The sequence below is a fragment of the Tiliqua scincoides genome, chromosome 2 (assembly GCF_035046505.1).
Source record: "Tiliqua scincoides isolate rTilSci1 chromosome 2, rTilSci1.hap2, whole genome shotgun sequence".
Classification (NCBI taxonomy): Eukaryota; Metazoa; Chordata; class Lepidosauria; order Squamata; family Scincidae; genus Tiliqua; species Tiliqua scincoides.
Genome location: NC_089822.1, coordinates 68,752,200 through 68,774,598, shown reverse-complemented (window position 1 = coordinate 68,774,598; position 22,399 = coordinate 68,752,200). Strand labels below are relative to the sequence as shown.

Below are 22,399 nucleotides of genomic sequence, written 5' to 3'. Positions count from 1 at the left end.
AGCATTTGGACCTCTTCAACCTAGAAAAGAGACGCCTGAGGGGGGACATGACTGAGACATACAAAATTATGCATGGGAAGGATAAAGTGGATAGAGAGATGCTCTTTACACTCTCACATAACACCAGAACCAGGGGACATCCACTAAAATTGAGTGTTGGGAGAGTTAGAACAGACAAAAGAAAATATTTCTTTACTCAGCGTGTGGTTGGTCTGTGGAACTCCTTGCTGCAGGATGTGGTGATGGCATCTGGCCTGGATGCCTTTAAAAGGGGATTGGACAAGTTTCTGGAGGAAAAATCCATTATGGGTTACAAGCCATGATGTGTAAGTGCAACCTCCTGATTTTAGAAATGGGCTATGTCAGAATGCCAGTGGGCACCAGGAGGGCACCAGGATGCAGGTCTCTTGTTATCTGGTGTGTTCCCTGGGGCATTTGGTGGGCTGCTGTGAGATACACGAAGCTGGATTAGATGGGTCTATGGCCTGATCTAGTGGGGCTGTTCTTATGTTGCTGTACTGGTTTCAAGGGTCTGAGAGCCAAAATGGACCAATGTTTGGATCTTACAGTGTTGTTTTCTTTCTCAAAAACAAGCTGGACGGGGTAATCTGGAGTGGGGCCATGCAATGGTGGAAGGTTAAACAGGTAGTAGTTACATCATCACGATGTTCATTCCAGTTGCAGAAAGGTTGGCAACAAGGGTTTGATTAGGCACTTATCTGAATTATTCGGCTAGGGATGAAGGCTGCTAATACCAGGTTTCAAATTACAACCTTGATTTAACAGGGTTGCAATGAATTGCTGAGACACTCTTACCACATTTCTTAATATCATACAAATTTCTATCATACCTTTCCTGACACGTCACCCCAAGGTGGCTTACTGATCCATATGCTTGGCAATGGTGGTTTTAAGAAATACTCTTTAATTTATCATCCTCTATATTAACATTTTATACACGTTCATCAATTTATACATACCATCAATTTCTCCTGCATACACTTCACCAAATATCATCCAATAAGGTTGAAATACAATGTCTCGTGCAAGAGTCCATGAAGGCTCTTCCTCTGGAGAAAGTATTGCTTTTCGGGAGACCCCAAAACTCAACAATACTATGGCCATCATAATTACAATATAGAACATGTTTGCAGTCTGTATGAAAGAGAAAATGAAACACAGGAGTAAGAGCACTGACTCTTTCAAGTGAAATTGACGGTCTTTTTAAGTTTTAATTTATTTTATTTTACAAACAACTACAACACACACACACAAATTTACAATTGTACACCCCCCCAACCTTCGGGATATCACTCAATAATAAATCATAGTTCCTTTTCTTTCTTCTATCATTTATCCAAATTCACAGTCTTAATATCCTGTGGAAAGGGAAGCACAAACCGTTCTGATTTTAAGAAACTTTATTTGAAATTATGAAATTCCAGTGGCCAAGACATCATGGTGGCCAAGACGTCGAGTGATTATTTAGAAGATCTCAACAAATTCAAGTACAGTCAAGCACCACTTAATGACAGGGATTGGGACCGTAACAGCGCTTGACGCAATCCAGACCCTCTGCAGGGAAGGGGATGCTCCACTCCCTTCCCCTCTGGAGGGTCATCTGAGCTTCCAGAGGCAGCTTGCATCCGCACACTGCCTCTGTGGAGCTTAGACTGGGGGAAATTGCATCTCTTCTGCGACTTTCGGTTTCACAGAGAAAATCGGAAATCACACAAGAGATACGATTCCCCTGTCTGATGTGTGCTGCCTCTGGGAGGTTCAGACAACGCTCTGGAGGGGAGGAAGGGGAGGGGAGCAGAGCTCCCCTCACTTTTGGAGGGTTGGGGTGTGCACCCCCGACAATCAGGTGGCTACATGTGGTCATCAGTTATGCGATCCCAGTGTAAGCTGGAAGGTCACAAGGTGGCACACACCTGTATGGATGAAGTTTATCAATGGCTGTATAGCCATAACAGCTAATAGCACCTCCATGTTCCTAGTAAATACTCCATTGAAAAGCAGGCTCTGGAGACAAACAACATGAATTTCCATAGGCCTCGGGTGAGATATTGTTGAAAGCAGAATTCTAGACTAGATAAGCCTTGGCTTCACCCAGCAAGGCAGTTTTATGTTCTTAAGTGACAAATGCAGTAAACAGAGTTGCCACTTTTTGCTGGCATGCCTCTTTGCTTGTGACAGGAAGAATTCAACAGGTGAAGACTAAATAGTCAACTTTACCAGTTGAATTTCTGCCAGACATACAGTTGCTAAAAGTGCTGACTATGACTATCTTTGGAAAGGCTGCTTCTTGAGCTAGCTTTCTTACCATTGGCCAGTCCCTGAGCCCATCTACAGTTCATTATTCTGCTGGAGAAATGAATCTTGAACTTGGACCATTTTTACCAGCTGCTAGGACCACCAGTTTGTCAGAAACCAAGATCTTGTCATATGCCCACCAACGCGTCCCTCATCTAGCATGCCTTTGTGTGGGTTTTAATAAGCCACTTGGAAGCCAAACTTGGCTGAAAAATAGTTATAAATTAAAACAAAATAAAATCACAGGAAACATTTCAGAATGAATGAAACATGGCGCCCTCGTTAGGAATAGTATCCTACAGCCAAATACATACCATTTTTCCAATCATTGTCAGGTAGGGACCTGCATGCTGGTTCACAGCAAAAAAGTCAAGAAGCCGAGCATACCAGAATATTATATCCAGACAATAAATTAGCCTTCCTGCTGTGTGAAGTGGAGGATCAGCCCAGCGCAAGCCAAAACCGGTCATGAACAGGACGATGGCAATGGAATCTGTAAAGTTCCAGTACTCATAAATCCACACTTTCACCTTTTGGTTGAGTTTTTCTGGCTCTGAAATGAATACCTAAAGGCAAAGGGAAACAAAATCTCTTACACTCATATGAACACAGAATAGTTGAATAACATTACCTATATTAGCTACTGTTCAGTTACTTATTCAGTTATAAGCACCCTACAACTCTATTGAGAATATTTTTCTAATGTTGAGGATCATATACATCGTTTTTCATAAGTAGCAGCTAAGATTCAGTGTAGTTATGGAGAGTGACTAAGTTCTAATGTACAGTCTTCTCATAATTCTTTTTAGGATCAGGTTCTCAAGATGTCTGAAGAACGGTAGAGTATATTCTTGCAGTCCTGAGACACGTGGGCTCAAAACATGTTCAGCAACAGACTCACTAGGGCTGTAACTCTACACACACTTACCTAAGAGCAAGCCCCACTGAGCATAGGGGGCTTACTCCTGAGTAAACGTGTATAAGATTGCTCTGACAGATCATAAGTTACCATCTCTCATCATCCTCACTTTTTTCACCAATAAAATAGTAATGGTAATAATTTTCAAACATATTATGAGTATTTTACATATTAAATGTGTGCTCTGTAATGATCATTTTTATTTCATGGAAAGTTTAGGCAAGTGTAATCCAAAGTGAGAGAAGATTACTCTTCCCTCCAGAGGAAATATCAGGGGTAGGCAAGATGGGGCACCAGGTCACTGGCCTGTGCATGTCAGACTGACCCCTAAAACCCTCAATCCAATGGTAGCACTCAGTGAATTGATTTTGCCCTGGACCCCCAGTTACCCGGCACCAGTACCAGGGCTGCCACTAGCCCATATGGTGATTTTGTACAAATTAGAAAAATAAAGATAATAAATAAATAAAAATTTAATAAAATTTATTTTAAATAAAATAAAATTTTAGACAACCTCCTTGCCACTTCTGAGCTGCATGTGGGTGCACTTGTGATTGGCCAAGTTGGGTTTCTTGGGCTTGTGGATTAAGATCTTAAGCCCCACCCCCTTGAGCTGGGAGCAGCCACTGGTGAGGCCAAGGTTGGGCAGTGGCTACTTTGGCCTGCTATTGCAGCCACGGCCATGCCAGACCATTTGGGTCTCCGAGAACAAGATCAGAATGTCTCTTCTGCTTGGCCAATGAAACCACCAACAGAGCATCTCTTTTTTTCAGTTGGGAGGGTTGGTCAGGGTGGGTGGGAAAAACTCCCCTTCTCTTACCATTGGGTGAAGCATCCATCATTCCTTTATGGGGTGCAAAGGTTACCAATGTGAATGGCAACCCCTTAGCTTTGGCAACCTGGTGCAGTGCACAACCTCAGCAACCATATGCAGCAGCCCTGATCAGTATTGCTTCTCTCACTTTAACTTTCCGTAAGTTAAGGTCTGTTAAACAGAGTGAACAAGTTCACTTTATCTTAAATCATGTGATATGATCCAATCAGCACTGGAAGGTTGGATAGGATTGGGCCTTGAGTTTAGAATAAAAATTTATTTTCAGTTGTCCTACTGTCCTCGCTTGTCCTCCTATGCCTACAGTATTGGGGAACTCAACAGCGATAATATATATTTTGAGGCGTTCCTTTTATAATAGAATTTGAGGTGCCTGACACCTCAGCAAACAGTCAGGGTGACGGGAGACAACAATTTCTGGAGGCTTTTGCAAAGTTTTGGAACTTTTCTCCCAGGAAACTGGCTGTGGTGCAAGGGCAGGAAATTATGAAAAACCTCTCCTTGTCCCAGATTTCTATGATATACAAACCATATTTATAATACAAATCAACTGCATTTATGACCTTGCAATATGAAAACTTAAGTTCCTGCTGTCTGTATTTAGTTTTAATACTGTAAGGCCATAAAACATAAATATCACACTCTTGTTGCTTGTTAACATTTGGATTTTATTCTCCCGTTGCTGTGTTAAGATTCTCTATCCCCAGTGCGCTTCCATTTTTTCAGCTGAAATTTATTTTTGTTTCTGTGTGTTCATTATTTCACTAAAGTGAGTACTGGATGCAACGGTTAAGCACATACTTGTATACTTAAAAAAACAACAAAAAACTAGAGTTTTGTTGAGATGGAAAGAAAAGGTTTTAACTAACAATAAACGCTGCACAAGCCCCAGGAGGCATGGAAAAAAGCAAGCCAATCCTGTAAGTGAAGTAATAAATGAGTGCTACATTGGTACAAACAGAACAAATCTTTGTCGTTTACCAAGGGCATGCTGATCCTGAAAAAGGGAGTTTTCAACACTGGGGTGGTGGAAAATGGCATGTTTCTTTCTAAAACAATAAGGGTCCCCCAAAGGACTTTTTCAGCTTTGTTAAGCAAATACGTAGAGTCTTTTGAAGGCCATAAATGAGATTCTATCTCATTTTACAGCAGACTCCAATTATATATGGATAAGATCAAATTGACAAGCAACAAGTGAAAAGAGTCATTTTAAAATGCCAACCTCCAAACCTTAAAAAATTGCATTTATAAATCACTTTATGCATATGAGCCTATTGAATGGAATGAACGTGCAACAATATTTAAAGGAATGAAGGCCCAAGGGTGTAGCAATTACCAGATATGATCTAAAGAAAAATCTCCAGAGTTGCACACAGCAAACCCCTGAGGAGTTAAATTAAGCATGGATAAGACACAGTGTCCAGCAAAATGTTATTCAGCAGACCAGAAACAGCACGAGTTAAGTTCATAAAATATTTGTTTTGTAGTATTATGTAAACCAGAAGCACCCAACTTAAGAACAGCCTTAAGCAAAATTGTGATTTATTGAGTGATCTGCACATTGCGACAATCCAACACCATCCACATGCTAGAGGTTCCAAGTGTATAGTCTGGCAAAACCTTGCCACTCTACATACTTAAAATAGAATCTATCAAAAGGCTGGCTTTGGTTCTCCTTTCATATAGCAAGGTTATCATCTCCCCCATTCATTACACAGAAAAGAGATGTTTTATTTGGGTTTGGAAAGGATAACATCTAAGAAAAATACTAAGGATAAAATCATGGGTTTTAGTTCCTTAAAAAGCCCCAACATATGCAGAATGTTGAATGAGAAAGATTACAATCACCCATCTTCCTAAACTCTTAAAACACTTTGTAAAAAACAAACGAAAGGTCTGAAGTATCACATGCAAAAGACAGTTACTGCTGTTAGTAAAGTTACAAAGATCCTATTGCTCTACTTTTATGCAAGTTTTAGCATTTGATACCTAAAAGGTAAAATGCCAAAACGTGCCCAAGTCCTGAAACAAAGGCAACTGCCCCAGAGATAAAAAATGGTTGGTTGGCAACCTTCAGTCTCGAAAGACTATGGTATAAGCCTGCAGCACCCGGTATTCCCAGGTAGTCTCCCATCCAAGTACTAACCAGGCCTGACCCTGCTTAGCTTCCAAGATCAGATGAGATTGGGCATGTGCAGAGATAACTGCCTATGTAATTTGCTTAAAATGCCTCATAGGAAGAGGAATAGGAGAAGTAAAGACCCATGGCTTGCCGCACCAGACACCCAACAACAGTCTGATGCCACCAAAACCACTATGCCTACAGAAGTTATGGCACTAGGGAACCCACCCATCCCTGGTGGACTGCACACCAGGTTCTCCACTGTCATCACTGCCATTCCCAAGGTTTGAAGAGCAAAAGGCACAATGGACCTTTGCCAAAGGCTAGCGTCATACTGCTCATTTGACAGAACCAAGGTCTCCCTTCCATAAGTCTTACATAGGAGGAAGAGGATAGCCATTAATACATCACCTGGATCAGGGTTCTGCTAAAGTTCCAGGAGGGGCAAGACTCCAGGGAATACAGGCCTTCAATTTCTGTTAGGGAGCTGTTTAGCAGAGGCTAAGCAAGCCTTGCAAGACCAACACTTATTAAATAGCACTCAAACTGATTAAAACTTTCTCACCATCAACCAGCTCCAGCAGCTTGGATCCTGCCAGACCACTCCCTGGCCCCAGTGGCAATCAGGGCATAAAATACTTTAAAAAAAAAAAAGGGGGGGGGGAGTTCCATACCTAACAGTCCCTTTCACTGTAATCTACAATGGAAGCTTAACTTCAGGCATCTATTTTTAAAAATTTCAATCCTAATTTTTAATGGGTTACAATTAAAATTCACAGTGATTTCCTTCTTAATTCCTACACATGGATAAGAGCAAAATGAGACAGCAATAAAGGACTCACCTCTCTGACTTTCTCAATGGAGGTGGTGAAAATATAGATGCTCACAAGCCATTCTTGCACACTGGGTGTTGGTTCCATCTTCACCAAGATAGTGTAAGTGAAGAGCATGAGAAATACTAAATAGGCCATCTACAGAACATATAATACATATTCCAGATAAACAGGTTGCTATGACTAAAATAAGAAACTAACAGTTGACACTTTTTTTTTTTTTTTGCCAGTTGCATGAGTAATCCAGTGTAGAAGAGCAACTATAGCAGATAGATCAGGACCTTACAGATGCTGACTATAGAAATTTCTGGGACCCAAGAGAATAGAAAATAGAAAAATACACTTTCAAGAATATTCAGACTGCCATGGATATGAGTTCCTAGTTCACATATTACCACTGTCCAAACAAGCCCACACCCAACTGGATCACTTGTGGCAAAAAAGTATTGTGTGAACCAGCCCTAGGAAGACAGCCAAAGAGGGGGGGGGGGGAAGGACAAATATAACTTAGCTGAACATATTTTAAGGGAACCTCAACAGCCACTTATCAGAGACATAATATCAGCCACTAAAATTCCAGAGCCCAACCTGTATCTCTATACTGTGGCTGGCAAATTGAGAAGGTTACCTATTGAGTTCATGGCAAAGGCAAGATTCAAACCAGGAAAATCCTGACCCACAGTCTACTACACCAACTCTGGAGAATTGGTTCTCTTATGTATATTCTGACACATATTTGAGTGAAATAATTAGCTATATAAACAAAAACTGACCGTGTGAAACCAGAACTTCACTATTGGTGCATTGTAGAATTCATAGACTTTCCTTGTCCCAGAAAGGCTTCCACTGTTGATGGGGAAAGGATGCCTTCTCTCTACATCAAAATTGTTCTTTATGAGGATACAAGGTTTCAGTTGTTAAAAAAAATCCAGGTATGTAAGCCAATTGCTACCATGCAGTTTATTTTTTTAAAAAACTTTATTATAATGCTACCATGCAGTTTAGATACACTAGCAAAAGGAAGAGAAAAACTTGGAACAGCAGTGTTGGAGTATGCTGTGCTATATAAACAAAAACAACTACTATTTTGCTGCTCACAAAGAAGCACTAGGTTATTCACAATAAGCCATACCATGAATTTAGCATTCACGCTTCAACCATTATGATAAAACGTAACGCTAAGGCTATTGGTTCTGAACTTGAAATTCTGTTCAGTTCTTAGAAATAATATTGCTTAGCATTTGTACAGCACTTTCTGGGGAAGCATGGCAAGTATATTATTTACTACAACAACAACAAGTAAAGTAAGTAACAGCACAATCCTAGGTGTATCTACTTTTTAAAATGTTCTATTTTTTTCAATGGGGCTTATTTCCCGGAAAGTGTTATTGGATTGCAGCATTATAGCCCAATCCTATTCAGCTGTACTGCCACCAGAAGTAGCGTTCTGGTGGGAGTACGTGCTTTACATCATGTTACTGTGCACTTCTGGGCCACCACTGCAAATGTTGGGGAGGAATTCACATGTGGCAGGGCAGCAAAGAGAAGCCCTGCCGACACCAACATTGGGCAATTTGCACCAAATCCTACTGCCTTTGGAACCAGCCTATCTACCCCCTTTGTTTTCTAAAGCTAAAGAGTTCAGCTTTAGAACTCTTGTTCTAAAGCTTTGTTTTCTAAAGCTAAAGAGCTGGCACAGGTCTGAGAAGACGCATTGGTGGTCAAGGGGCTTATGGAGGGGTAAGGGGTAAGGGTAATTTTTGCTTTCCCTTCCCAAGCCTCCTGATCACCTCCTTCCCACCACAGAATGCAGTATAGCCTGTTTGTGGCATGGCAGCATGTTGTGGATTGGACTAGGATTGGGCTGTTTGTGTTTTATCACCATATTGTAACTGAGGGAGCAGCTTGCCTGAGGCCACTCGCTGAGTTTATGGTGGAGAAGAGATTTGAACTAGGGAGATTCTGATGCATAGCTCTGTCTCAGAGCCACTGAGCTACACCAGCTCTCATACTTAAGAAAAGGAATGAACACTAAACCTTGCCCGAATCTCCAGGTTTCATACAAAATGAATGGATGGCAAATATAGCATGAAAACATATGCCTAGGCCACTTATCTTCCCTCCAACAACTCAGTTTCTGTTGTGCAAATGACATTACTGTGGCATGGGAGTTGGGAATAACAGCAAATATTCTTATAGAGTTGACTATATTACAGGGCTTATATAAGATACAAGGACTTTAAGCATTTGAAAATTCAAAATCCAAAGCAATTTTGTACCAATATTTACCAAATGCATCTGGGAATACTAAGACAAAGAAAAATTTCTTCTTAAAAAGCTAGATTGCAAAATAAGCAGTTGAGTAAATGCTAAGTGCTTTTTCTCTACTTCACTTAAAAATAGCAGAATCAGACCTTGAAATTTTTTTTAACATCTACAACATAGCAATAAATGTCCTGATACTGTTCATGCTTAATAAAAATGAAATGTAAATCTGATACCATACTAACCAATGTGTCATCTTTAACACTGGAAGCACTAGGATCACCATGATACCATGTGAACTGGTGGAACTCCTGTGATTGGGGCACATGAGACATCTCGGCCTTGCTTTTAAACTCCAGCATGAAGATGGTGGGAGGTAAAATAATACTTAGAATGACCTGAAAGAATATCATGCGATTTATTAGATGTATCGGTTTTCCATTATGTGGTACTCACAATGAGCTGAGCCCAAGTTTCCACACCACCAGCTCTATCTCCTTAGTCTTCTTGAACCCACACAAAGCAATCTCAATTTTTCCTGATCAGAGGTTCAACTATTAGAGACATACACAGGCTCTTCCCGGTTCATCTTTCCTGTTCTAAGTATGTTGGGGGAGTCCCCCTAACTGCCTAACCTTTTTGCTAGCAATTCTGTTAAACCAGCATTTAAGCTTGTGTGTGTGGGAGAGGTTCAGATGGCCATCCCTACATGGTTAGAAGAACAAGGAAAGACTGCCAGGAGGATTGGGATGTGTCCTTAATTGCACAGCAGGAAGCTAAGTCAGACAGTATCATCTGAACCAAGCCACTAACTACTTCAGGAATAGCTCTCCCCTTCAGGCAAATAGCTCGTCCCTAAACAGGCAATCCAATTCAGGAGAATCTGTGTCCTCGGACTCAGCTTTTGTGCAAGAGAACAAAGGCATGCCATTTAACATGGCCAGTTCTAATCAGCAGCTACTCACAGGTAACCCAATTGTTAGTCTGAACCATACAACTCCCATTTAATAATCATACGATGTGCTGGTCCCAGCTGGAAGCATTTTTAAAAGTTGTAGTTGGTTTCCCACCCACCCCCCCAAAGAAAATAAATAAACTCATATAAAGAATGTCACCAGTCATGCACATGTGCACTGAACATTTTCCAAAATGGTGAGCATCCATACGAGTAGTGAGAAATAAGTGGTACCAAAGTCAATGTACACACACGTATGTAGTTGCTTTACTATGCAAAATGTAAAGGTTTCCCAAGGGTGCTAAGTGACTATGCCTTGCTCAGATCACCAATGGTGTAAGTGGAACCAAGTGGTTCTGCTCCACAGTATCTTGCCAGAGACTGGAATGCATTCAGTTCCTATTCATTTCCTAACTTTAGGTGGGTGAGAGAGGCAAAGAGATATAGACCAGGACAGGGCATACCTCAGTGGCAGAGCACACACACTGAATTCATACACAGTCACTGGCAACATATCCAGGAAGGGCTGAGAAGCACCCTTGTCTGAAAACCTGGAGATCCACAGCCGGTCAGTCTTGAGAGCACTAAACTAGATGTGTCAGTGCTCTGACTCAATATAAAGCAGCTGTGTTTGTTCCTTTGGCTGCATTTAGTGATGCATTCAGTTTTTCTAGGCTGGATGTGCTAAAAAAAAAATCATGGAGACAGAGCAACCCACCATCAGCACACAGGCCCAGAGAAAAGCACATGGAAGCAGCTCCTTGCAAGCTGTTGCTTGGCAAACTTATTCTAAATTACTACACATGTGAGGACAAGCAAGCAAGAAACAGTATCCACAGTTGACTCCGAATGTTATGGTGATGCTTTTACCGTAAAACACAGAAATCTTTTAATCAGTGTTTCCTTTGGCACATGGGGAGCCAAGGCACTTCAGTGGAATTGTAGAGCATAAAGCTGTTTATGGGAAACTTGAGTGCAAGGTACAGAGTACAAGGAGTGTCCTGCCCCCTCCCCCAGTAGCCCTAGAAGGCAATGCTTCTGAAGAGATAATAAATCACTTTTTACTTGAGTGATAGGGAAGAGTTGCTTGTAAGATCTTCACAGGTACAATTTGTCTATTCCCTTCCCACATGTCTATTCCCTTCCCACGTAAGCCCATTTGTTTGTTGTGGCAGAAGGACAATGTGCAGTTTCTGCCTTACCTCTTCCTTCTCATGAACAAAAATATGGCATAAGGAAAGCCCAATGCCCCACATTTTGCTACTAGACTGTGAAAAAAACACATTAGCATGTGGTTTTGGGGTGGGTAACTTAGAATCTGCCCTGAGAATGATAGCGCTGATCTCCATTCAGTTACAATCCTATCCTATCCAGCCTGCACAGTGCAGGGACACTGCTGCAGCATCCACTGCATCCCACAGGCCAGTTGGGGACCAGGCCAGCCATGAAAGGTAAGTAAATAAAATTTTTACTTACCTCCTCCAGTGCTTCCTGGTCCCCTATGGACCTACTCAGATCTACACTAGCTCTTTTGCTGTCACAGACCTGTTGGGGTGAAGGGGGTGCGCTGGGCCCAGAACAGGAGATTCAGATGTGGCAGATGTTGCTACTGTTGAGATCCACCCCCATTCTGCTCCCCAGCCTGGCCTGATGCCTGCCCTGATCCACCCCTGATTTTCTCCACCACCACTATGACTGTGCCAACAGCCTGCTTCGCACTGCGGCTGGTGTGTAGACCCCCATCAGAGAGGTGGCTACGATGGTGGTTTTATTTATTTATTTATTTATTTATTTATTTATTTATTTATATGAGGTCTGTAAGCTATTTTCACTGATAGGATCGGGCCCTTGGTCACACAAGTCATTTTATTCAAAAAAAGCATTTCTGCTTACTCTTGGCATGTATTTGCATAGTGGCAACTGGGCAATCATAAGTGCAGCAATTTACAGTGGTTAGAAAAAGTGCTGTGGTGTTCACAGGACTTTCTGCTGTTTGCATCTGTGATCACCTGGTTGATTCATTACAGCTGATCATGCAAAAATGTGCCCAATGCAAAACAGGACTGCTTAAAGAAAGAACATCTTGTTTGAATGAGCCCTAGGAAAACCGAAGCATGCTATGCTGTTCAAAATTACCATTAACAATCTGTGTTATGCTGCTGACATGGAAATTTCTCATGCCATCCTTCATCTTTCTTGATGAACTTTCCCCTTAAAAACTATATTCTCACATGAGAATGACAGAAGTCCTCATGCAGATGTCTTCAACGTGATCACACCACCCAGGTCCTTCCTGGCACAACCCCTTCTACTTATTCAGACAAGGCACTGCTGAGGCTCTTTACCTTAAACCAGGAGTTCTTCCTCATCTTCAGGCATCCCATCCACATATCAGTCAGCAGCATCTGTGTGCATGTATGAGACACGAAGGACCGCAAACCCACTGACACTGCTAGTTTCAGGCATGTTGAATTACTCCAGTTCTTCAGTTCATATGTCAGCAGCTTCATGGCCATCTGCTCATTTTGTTTGAATGCATTATCCAGCACATCTAGGGCAAGCTGCCCAAACTCACTATGACAGCAAAAGAAAACAGGGGGGAAAGTGCTGCTAGCTTTAGAGTACTTCATGAGCAAAAATAATACTGGTAGATAATCTGGCTTGGTAAAGCTTCTCTCATATCCCAAACATGTTTGCCTGGAAAGAAATCTCATTTCTTTCAGTGGGACTTGCTTCCCAGTAAGAGATTAGGGACATTCTCCAACTATAAGTGTGCCCTGGTATCTGCAGGGGTTCCATTCCAGAAACACCCCTCCCCAAAGTTAACTCAAATTGCAGATACCAAGGAATGGAGTATCCTTGGTATCCAATCCAAAATTGGAAGTCAATTTTTTTACTATAAGGCTCAGTCTGAGCCTGGTAGAGGCCACGGACAGACATGTGTGGCCTCTACTGGACTGAGAGGACCCTCTGGAGGCAAGAGGAGCTCACCTCCAGAGGGGGTGCACGGGGGGGGGGGGAATCGCATACCTGATCCATGGAAGAGTGAATCCACGGATATGGAATCCACAGATATGGGGTCCCCACTGTATAATAAATGGTTAAAATGTGTGCTCAATTTTCCCGTGGAAGATGTCTTATTTTGAGAGTTGGACACAAAGTCAAGAGGAAACTAGATACTTTTAAATAATGCTTAATGTCCATCACCAAAAGTAGCATTTTTTTTTTAGGGAAATAACCTTGTTTTGAATGATTGCCTTTCTTTTTGTGCTATGAAGTACCACCTGTTACAAAAGCCATGCAGGTTGACCTGGCTTCTTTACTTTTATAAAAAATAGCACATGGGGCATGAGAAATGAAGAAAACTGTGGTGTGAGGATACACACCTTACCATGGTTCCGATCCTGATCACATGTTCTACCATACAACTTACAGTAGGAAAAAAGCTTCCACTGAAATTCAATGGAAGCTTCCCCTCCCCCACTGTATACAGTATGCAAGGAGTGCACAATCAGATTTGGTGAAGGCAAAATATAAAACCCCACCACCATACTTCCCCCCACCCATGGTTTCCCCCATTTCACACCATGAAAAAACCAGGCCAACTCATGTGGTTTACATAAGATGTTGTTTGACACTAAGCCAAAAGGCAAATAGTCATAGCTAAACAATAGAAAAACAGAGATGATGGATTTGAAGATTCCAGCATTAAAAGTCAACGATCATCTGAATATGTTGCATGAGAATGATTATTCTATTCAAAGAATGAAAGTCAAAGGGAAAGAGCAAGCGCACAGACAATCCTACATTAAACTGGTATTCTGCCTTCTTATCACCAAGGACACTCCTCCCAAGATAATTTTTCTTTTCACTAAAATTGAGGCAGTGTAAGCCCTTTGGTGGTTCTTTACAATTGAGGTCAGGTCAGTCTATTTCTTTTCAAATAAGCTTCTTTTGTTTGCTCAGTCAAAAGACATCCTTCAGCTGTCTCACCAGCACACAACATACAACAGTCTTAGTTGATGGAGAGGAAAATGTCTAACCATTCTAAGCACTGTAGATCTGTATTAACTGAAGTGAAGGAAGAACCCCTACTTTGAATACTTCTTCAGTTCTTCTGATGTATCATCCTCCATGTTGCACTGCTTCGCTTCACGTGCCACTGCTCTGTAGAGCTTGCAAGCGACCACTGCCTTGACCATAGCTTCCTTTCCATGCTGCCAAAAGAACATGGCCATCTTCTGTCTTTTCATCAACACTGCCCAAACCAAGAGATCATTATATGGGTAAATAAAGCCAACTGACTCCTGGTCATCTGAGACAGTAAATTCGTCTTTGAGCTTCTTCCTAGACTTATGAAGAGCAGCAGTTTTTTCCTGAAAGTTAATAAATGAAAATCTAGTTAATCTGCTGAAACTAGCCTGATCCTAATGCACACTGCCTCAGTTCAGTTCAGGTTCACTTGTCGTGACCATAAGGCATAACGAAACTCAGGATTATAAAAGTAGCAAGGGCAATAAATGCAGATTTACACATTCACATTACAAAATGCCACAAAGCAATTAGACCATTTTCTCAAAACCCCGTAAGAGAATGTAAATATTGATCTCAGAAGTGAGCAGTGTAAAAGTTTAAATAACTTTCCAGGGATGGGCTGAGACTTCAATGACTTGGACTTGAGTCATGAAAACATGAGTTTTTCACAACTTGTATGAACTCAAGTCATGTGTGCCAAAAACTTGGGCACTGACTTGGGACTTGGGGGTTTTATCCTAAAAATGAAAAGTCTCAAATAGACTCAAGGCAAGACTCACTTTTGTGTGTGCTTGCTTGCTTGGTGTTTGTTTTTTTTTGGGGGGGGGGGGGACAACACACTTCTGGGGCTTGATTTGCTTTACAAAAAAACAGACTCAAGTCAAAATGACTTGAAAAACAGCTCTGGACAAGTCATGATGGCTACTGTTTATCATTCATGGGTAACTTGAGTCAAGAGGAGCAGGGACTCGGGACTCAACTTGAGTCTTGGTGCTGTGGCTCTGGCATATCCCTGGAACTTTCCCACTGTAACTAATGAGGCTTGACTTCATGCCTATATTTAACCCAAGCATACCATGATGAATAGAAGGAAAAAAATCAAACTGAATGAATGTTCATTCAGAAATAAATCCTACTGAGCTCAGTAAGACTCAGGAGATCTTCAAAGTTGTAAACTCCAACAAAGTTGTTACAGAATCAGGCATGGACTCTCCACTGTGTTTAGTGTCTCTTCTGTAGTTTGCAGTTAGACATTGCAATGAGACCAAAAAATGGGTTTGAGTTCCCCTCTCAGTTTGAATGGTTTGAGAGGCCCCACAGTCATCTGCCACAAGAGAACAGGCAATTGAAGATTCCATTTCAAAGCAGTAACCAATACACACTATGAAATGGTGTCAGTGACCCACTGGTTTGTGATCCATTGTCAAACTCTGACAAAAGTTTGAATCTCCTGCCTCAGTTCGCAAGCTCCTGGACAACTGCATCCAAGGGGACTATAGGTAATCAACCAATCCAAAATTTGTTGGATTCATTACTGAAGAACGAGTATTTTGCACTAGCCATCACGTCAGCGTCTCTCCCACAAGCATAAACTCTCTGGTTGAGCAAACAGAATTTTTCAGTCTAGTGCTTTTCTAACAAATTGCATGAGTAAGCAAAGAGTCACCGTACTTTGTATTTGTATGGCTGTGCTGTTCTGATAAACTGGGAATGCAAAGTGTTTTCTGCAGATCCACTTCTGCTCCCTATCTGATTATTCTGAAGGGAGAAGTTCTGTGCCAAGCTGGAGAGAAATCTCTGGTTCTGATGATACACCATGAAACAAAGAGAAAAGATGAATTAGAGCTGGACTGCACCACTGTTATATTTGGAACAAGGCAAAATACATTCAGTAGCCCTTAACATTCTTTTCCACTTAAAAACTTAAACCACTGGGTTCAAATTCAAAGCTATGCATAAACCCACAGTTGTATGCAGTATGTCCCTGACTTTTTGCATTCGTAAAGTAAATCACAAGGTAACAAACAACAATGGAAAATCAGAATGGGATGGGTCGGAGTGGTTCTTAGCCTTTCCTCCTCCTGCATATTTTCCACTAAAAAATATTTCCTCCTATACACACACTTTTCCTGGGTATTGGGAAAATGCACTTTAAAAAAATTATTCCAATGTATTTCCACCCAATTTATTTTAATAGAGTTGGCCATACCAATTTGGTTCAGTTCTGTACTTGTTTTCATCATTGTTGCAGTTTCTCTTTGTTTTGCTCCCATGCTATAAACCTCTTATTTCCTGATATTTTAGCAAAGTTTTAAGGGGGAATATTGCCCTTAAAAAGTACTTTGCCCAACTGTGATTCCCCAGGACAGATGTATTTGCTTCTAGAGCCATATTCAAGCAATCTGCTTGCCAAAATCCACACAGATACTTGAAACTACTACTGCATTCTCCAGCAGTAATTTTAACTACAAAATATTTTTAATTAAAAACAAAATTAAATACCTAGTGGTTGACATCAAACCCTATAGTTGCAAGGAAACATCCAGCAATAAACTCAGTACTGGGGTACCTCAATCAGTCTCAGAAGCAGTTCTCTCTGTTTAAAGAGGTAGGAAAGGCAAGATTCCTATGTTGACACCCCCCAGGATCCTGACAATTTTTTCCCCAGTATGCAGATATCACATAGTTGAGCAAGAGGCATTTTGCAGATCCCAAAGGTACAACAGGGCACATTGAAAAAATCCCCAGAGGTAAAAAGCAGGCACTGCCTTATTTTGTAAACAAGTATTAGATCCAGCTACACTACAGTAAACATGGATCCCAGCAATTCTATTTCGCAATTACACTCAGTTTGAAAAGCAGCAATTGTTATATCACTTGGAATGCTATTGTTTCCTATTCTTTTTCATCTAATGATATTACAAAATACCTGACTGTACATTATGAAATTGTAGTTTTTCTAGTTCACTTTTCTTTGTTCCTGAAAGACTCTTCTTAGATACAGGAATGCTAAAGTGTTGGGCTATCTTCTTTAAACTACATTTCTGCAGGATCTCACTGGCTGAAGTGGCCCTGAACATTTCACAGGGCTTACCTTGCGATTTTTGTAAAGGTTATTGTACAGAACCCTGAAATGTTTTTTTGTGTATGTACTTCGGTAAGCTCCACCGATCAAGTATTCTATTACCAGCCCGATATCAATCAGCGAAATTCTGTAGTCTACCGGCAGGGCACTCTGCAATACAAATATTTGGTGGTTTACATGGTAACAACATTCAGTCAATTTCTAGTACTATACAGCATTCAAAGTGCAAGTTCACATATATTATCTCAGTAATTCTTAGAAGAGCTCTGTGGTAGAACAGTATTATCTCCAAGACAATAGCTCGCCCAATTTCACATAACGAGTTCATACCTGAAATGGAATCTAAAACAGAGCCTTTTTTCAATGCACTCTGTTAGCCACCTTGCCAGTTTCCAATAACAGCATTTTATCTGGTATGGGATTCTCAGACTTTTAACCCAGCCTTCCAAAGAAGCCATATTTAGAGGGCAAGAAAGAGCACATTCTCTTCTAATTCTATTTTGGTTATGCCGGATCCCAACCCCATTCCTACTCCTGCTCCTGCTTCAAGCCACCTCTGGAGGTGGCACAAGTCCGAGGAGACCCACAGGGGCCAGCGGCCCTTACCCTGGGGAAAGCGGAAAAGTTTCCCTTTGCATCTGGGTAAGCCACTTCTGGCCACTATCGTGCACTGGATACAGTGCAAGCCTCTTGACTTGCCTGTTCCAGTGCAGGATAGGATTGCATCCTAAGGATAAGTAATTTCTCTTCTCTCTTCGTCTAATCCTCATAACAACTCCTTCTCCATTCCAAAATCCTCAATTTCCCAGTGATTGTAGCTTTAGACAGGAAGAAAACAGGTAAAAGAGTATTTCATTGAAAAGGTACCATTTAATATAGGTGGTTGATGCTACTTTTGGTGTTTTTTGTATGTTGCAATTGTTGATAATGTGTTTGAGTCAGAAGGATCAGCTTCCAGGTACAGAATAGTTAGTAGCAAACAGTGTTAACTATAGCTGATGGGCAGGAAAACTATTGTCTGGAAGAAACCTCTAAGGAAGTCTCTAAGGACCTCTACGTGCCTCCGTCTTCATTCTTTGGAATTTGAGTTACCTGTTTCACATCACAAACAAGATGATGCAGAAGTAGATTTGTTGGTCCTTGTTTCTGGAATGTTAAAACAAAATAAAAACGTGGTGAATGAAATAAATATAAAAAAGAAAACTGATGGATTTTATTCACTATGTGATGATGAAAAGAAGATGTAGAGAGAACAAAACATCTACTATTGAAGCATCCTTTGACAACTGCACTGGTGTACATTAATCTTTATTGCGAGTGCTTCCACATTAGGCAATATCTCTGAAATTGTCATCTCATTGTTCACTCACTTTTTATGGATCATCTGCATGATGCCATTTCCAAATCATGGACTCTCAATGTTTTCTGTGTTCTACCTATGTTTTTTTCAGACTTGCTGCATGGCAAATTTTTGTTAATACAGCTCCAGTCTTTCCAGGATATACAGACAAAACACAATTAACATTCCTCAGTGCTTCTGTATTTTTTAATTCGACATTGCCTCTTTGCAGGCTGATCCAGTTTCATTGTATCTGTTGAAGACTAGTGATTAATTGTCCTGTAAAAGTACTTAACTAAAGGCTTTTCATTTGCATCTCTTCCCACACAGAATCTGAAACTGACATTAGGGTAAATCAGGGTCCATTCCTGTTCAACTTTACATCGTGAATGCAGCTACATTTCAGTTCTGAGGTAAGGGAACAAATGTTCTCTTACCAGAGATGGACTAATCTAGCATGGCTTGACACAAGTCGAGTCATGAATCTCCACCCCCTTTAACTCGACTTGAAAATGAGTCCTAATGGGCGGACTTTCTAAGTTGCTCCAAGTGTTTAGGGGACTCTAAAAGACTCATGTTCCAAGTCTTTTCTGTAGAAAAGTGAGTAGCTCCGTGAAAAAAAAACAGAGTTGCTGCTGGGGTGTGTGTGTGTTGGAGTTCTTTTAAACACTCCCCTGATGTCCCCACCCATCAGTAAACAAAAGCCATGCTGTTCATTGAGTGAAGGCAGCAGTGCAGAATGCGCCGATGGATTCCTTCCAAATGATCCCCAGACTGATAAAATCCACCCCATTTCACATCATGGTGTAACTACAGGGAGGAAGGGAGGACACATCACAGCTTGGCAAGGTGGGAGGGGACAGGGGCAGCATAATCGAGCAAGGAGACAGAAGTAGTCATGGGCGGGTGGGATGCATCACTCACCCACAGCCAGTGGTGTAGCTAATGAACATGTAGCCCGGTGCAGAGCTCAAAATGATGCCCCGGAAGTGATGTCACAACCGAAAGTGATATCAAACCTGAGCTTTTTAAAAAGTGCAAATTGGGGGGAAACCTGCCTCCTCCCCTCAGCAGTTCACTTCCCACTTGATCTGCCACCTCCCCCCAGCCAGTGACATAGCTAAGGCATCTATCTGCTACCTGGGATCAAAGAAGATTTTATAGCCCCCCCCCCTCCGAGACAAAGTCAAATTTAATCAAGAAAATAAATAAAAAGTATGCCCCTTACTGGTTAGAGACACTATGCTAGAGTGAAGAGGGACCGTTATTCTCTCCCTGCTAAATATAAGAGGAGTACCACTGGAAAAAGTGTCTCTTTACCAGTTAACAGGAGTAGCTGTATTATGATACATGGAAATGAGAGCTGACTCATATTACCTTATTGGTTCCATGCTGTATCATAATAACATCTCATTGACTCTCAGAACAATCAGTCTCATAGGTCAGTTTTGAGTTAAAGATATCCACTTTTTGTTCCTTAAGAGAGTTGTGTTTTTGTTTTCTGGTGAATTGGCCATAACGTTGGATAGAATATAGATATTCTAATGTGGTCTGTTTCATTGCATTCTGCATTAAATTACCTTTCCAATGATATATAACATGATGGTATTATTCGTACATACCAAGATGTTCACAATTTTGGCCACTATTGTCAAGCTCAGTCCTCCTAAAGCTTGTTGCCCAGTGCGACTGCTATCCCCTGCACCCCCTTAGCTATGCCACTTCCCGCAGCAGGTGGGAGGCTAGCTTACGAACCACCTGCTCCTCCTCTGCAGCTCTACTGCAACTAGTTATTTCTGCAGTTTCTGTTTGTTAAACCCAAACAAAAAAAACATACCCTGCTGCTTGTTGCTGCTGCTCACACTGATTTGACTGCCTGGTTTCTGGATCATCACACAAGGTCTTTCGGGTGACATAGAAGCAACGTGTGGGGGTTGCTCCTCCTCCCACAAGGCCCCAACTTACCCAGAAAGAAGGCTTTGGGGCCAGAGGATCAGGGAGGAAGCCGGTGTGGAACATGGGGCCACCTCCCCATAGGCTGGCTGGGCACTCCTGTGGGTGGCAAGGCAGAGCAGAGGAACACTGCATGCCAAACCCCCCGCTTCGCCCCCCCTGCCTTGGAAGAGGGAGGGGGGAGACAGGACACAGGCCATTCGGCTGCTGGACAACCGCCCCTCCCCTGCCTTGGGGGGGAAGGGGAGCACTCCCTCACCCAATCAGCAGAGGCCTGCCTTGCCAGGCAGGGCACCTGGCTGTGACATCAGGAGCCCACAGCTGGACCTCCCCGAGTCGTCTGCAAAACTATAGGACCCAGGTGGGCAGGGCCAGCCCACCCTCACCCCCAAAGGCAGAGAACAGAGCAGAGGCAGCAGCCTTCCCAGCCCTCTCAGGAACAACCCTGGCAGCTCCAGGTGAGAGGAGGTGGGAGGGAAACAGAGAAAGGAAGGGGAGGAATTGTGGTAATCCCAGGGGAGGGCAGTCCCAGAGACAGGCCCTTTTTGTACCATCCCTGTGAGGGAAGGGGAGGGGCCAAAGGGGAGGGGTCTGCCCTACATAAACCTGGAGGCCAGGGATGACAAGGTAGTTGGGAGTCAGAAGAGCAGGCAGGAGGATCTGCTGCTAGCAGCCCCTGCTCCTGACTGGCAAATGCTGCCAACCCAAAGAGGGGGAACCGGGTGACACAACCCCCCCTTCTTCTGGTGAACTGTTCTGAGGCCTCCACAAGGAGGCCCCCCTCAGAAAGGCCGGGCGGGCCCTCCCCTCCCCCCACAGGGAGGCCTCACACAACGCAACATCACAGTATGCAAGCAGCACCCCAAGTTATGTCTGAGCAACTCAAGTCATCCAATCCATGATGCTTTCTGAGTCAGAAGCCCCAGACTCCAATGTTTCCGAGTCTTTGACATCTGTGACTCGAGTCCATATGAGTCAGCAAAAAATGTGGGTTTTGGTGGCTCTGACTCGAGTCACTTGAATTCCCATCTCTGTCCTTTGCCTTGAAGAGGCCTCCATGACTGCCCTCTCTCCACAGGATGCAGCGCACACCCTGTTGGCAAGGCTGCATCAGGTTTGGAGAATAGGATTGGGCCCCCAGTGAGCCCCCAGTGAGCCTATTTAAGAACCCATCACTCCAACCAGGATAAAAAGGAAGCAATAAAATTGACAGAAACAGCAAGCAATAAAATTTTATCTGGAGTTGCCAAGGGCCTTTGCTAAATAGAATGTACTTACCTATAGAACCTTAGCCATGGAGAAAGGCATTGCTAGTTACTATAACAGGGTTTTTAATGTTGCATGGATTTTGCATTTTAATTCTGCTTAAGTTAATTGTGGAAAAGCAATACCTCAACTGCACTAAATGGCTTTAGTGCAGAAGCACCGCATGATAGCTTTGCAGAAGCATTCCTGGATAACTTCGATCTCAACATGGACAGTATTTTAAAAAACCAGGAAATTAGATCTTTATGCCCATTAACAAGTTCTGGCCTTGAGTGTCTTGAACAGAAATGATCCTTGTGATGTGTGAGAAAAGACTTCTGAAATGGAAGGAAATTGTACAAAGCAGTTCATGACATGGCATTGGGTTGGAAGCTGCTGTTCCAAAACAAAAGGCATGCCATCACTCACACCCAACTCCTTGGGCATAGCTAAATTAGCTCTTTCCATAACAGGTTAAATGTGAAAAGGCATTCTACCCA

The 22,399-nt window shown here is 42.2% G+C and overlaps 1 protein-coding gene and 1 pseudogene across 1 annotated transcript in view; both read right to left on the bottom strand.

Moving 5' to 3' along the window:
- The window catches only part of TRPM6 (transient receptor potential cation channel subfamily M member 6), a 112,489-nt gene that overhangs the window by 49,891 nt on the left and 40,199 nt on the right, over positions 1-22,399 (bottom strand). Inside the window, exons 14-23 of the mRNA XM_066618057.1 lie at positions 18,455-18,508; positions 17,372-17,512; positions 15,949-16,074; positions 14,338-14,618; positions 12,588-12,816; positions 9,533-9,685; positions 7,796-7,912; positions 7,032-7,160; positions 2,631-2,882; positions 981-1,155 (exon numbers count right to left, since the gene is read on the bottom strand). Of these exons, the coding sequence (XP_066474154.1) occupies positions 981-1,155; positions 2,631-2,882; positions 7,032-7,160; positions 7,796-7,912; positions 9,533-9,685; positions 12,588-12,816; positions 14,338-14,618; positions 15,949-16,074; positions 17,372-17,512; positions 18,455-18,508 (1,657 nt within the window). The remainder of the gene's footprint in view (positions 1-980; positions 1,156-2,630; positions 2,883-7,031; positions 7,161-7,795; positions 7,913-9,532; positions 9,686-12,587; positions 12,817-14,337; positions 14,619-15,948; positions 16,075-17,371; positions 17,513-18,454; positions 18,509-22,399) is intronic.
- LOC136642954 (5S ribosomal RNA) lies at positions 6,165-6,279 on the bottom strand (annotated as a pseudogene).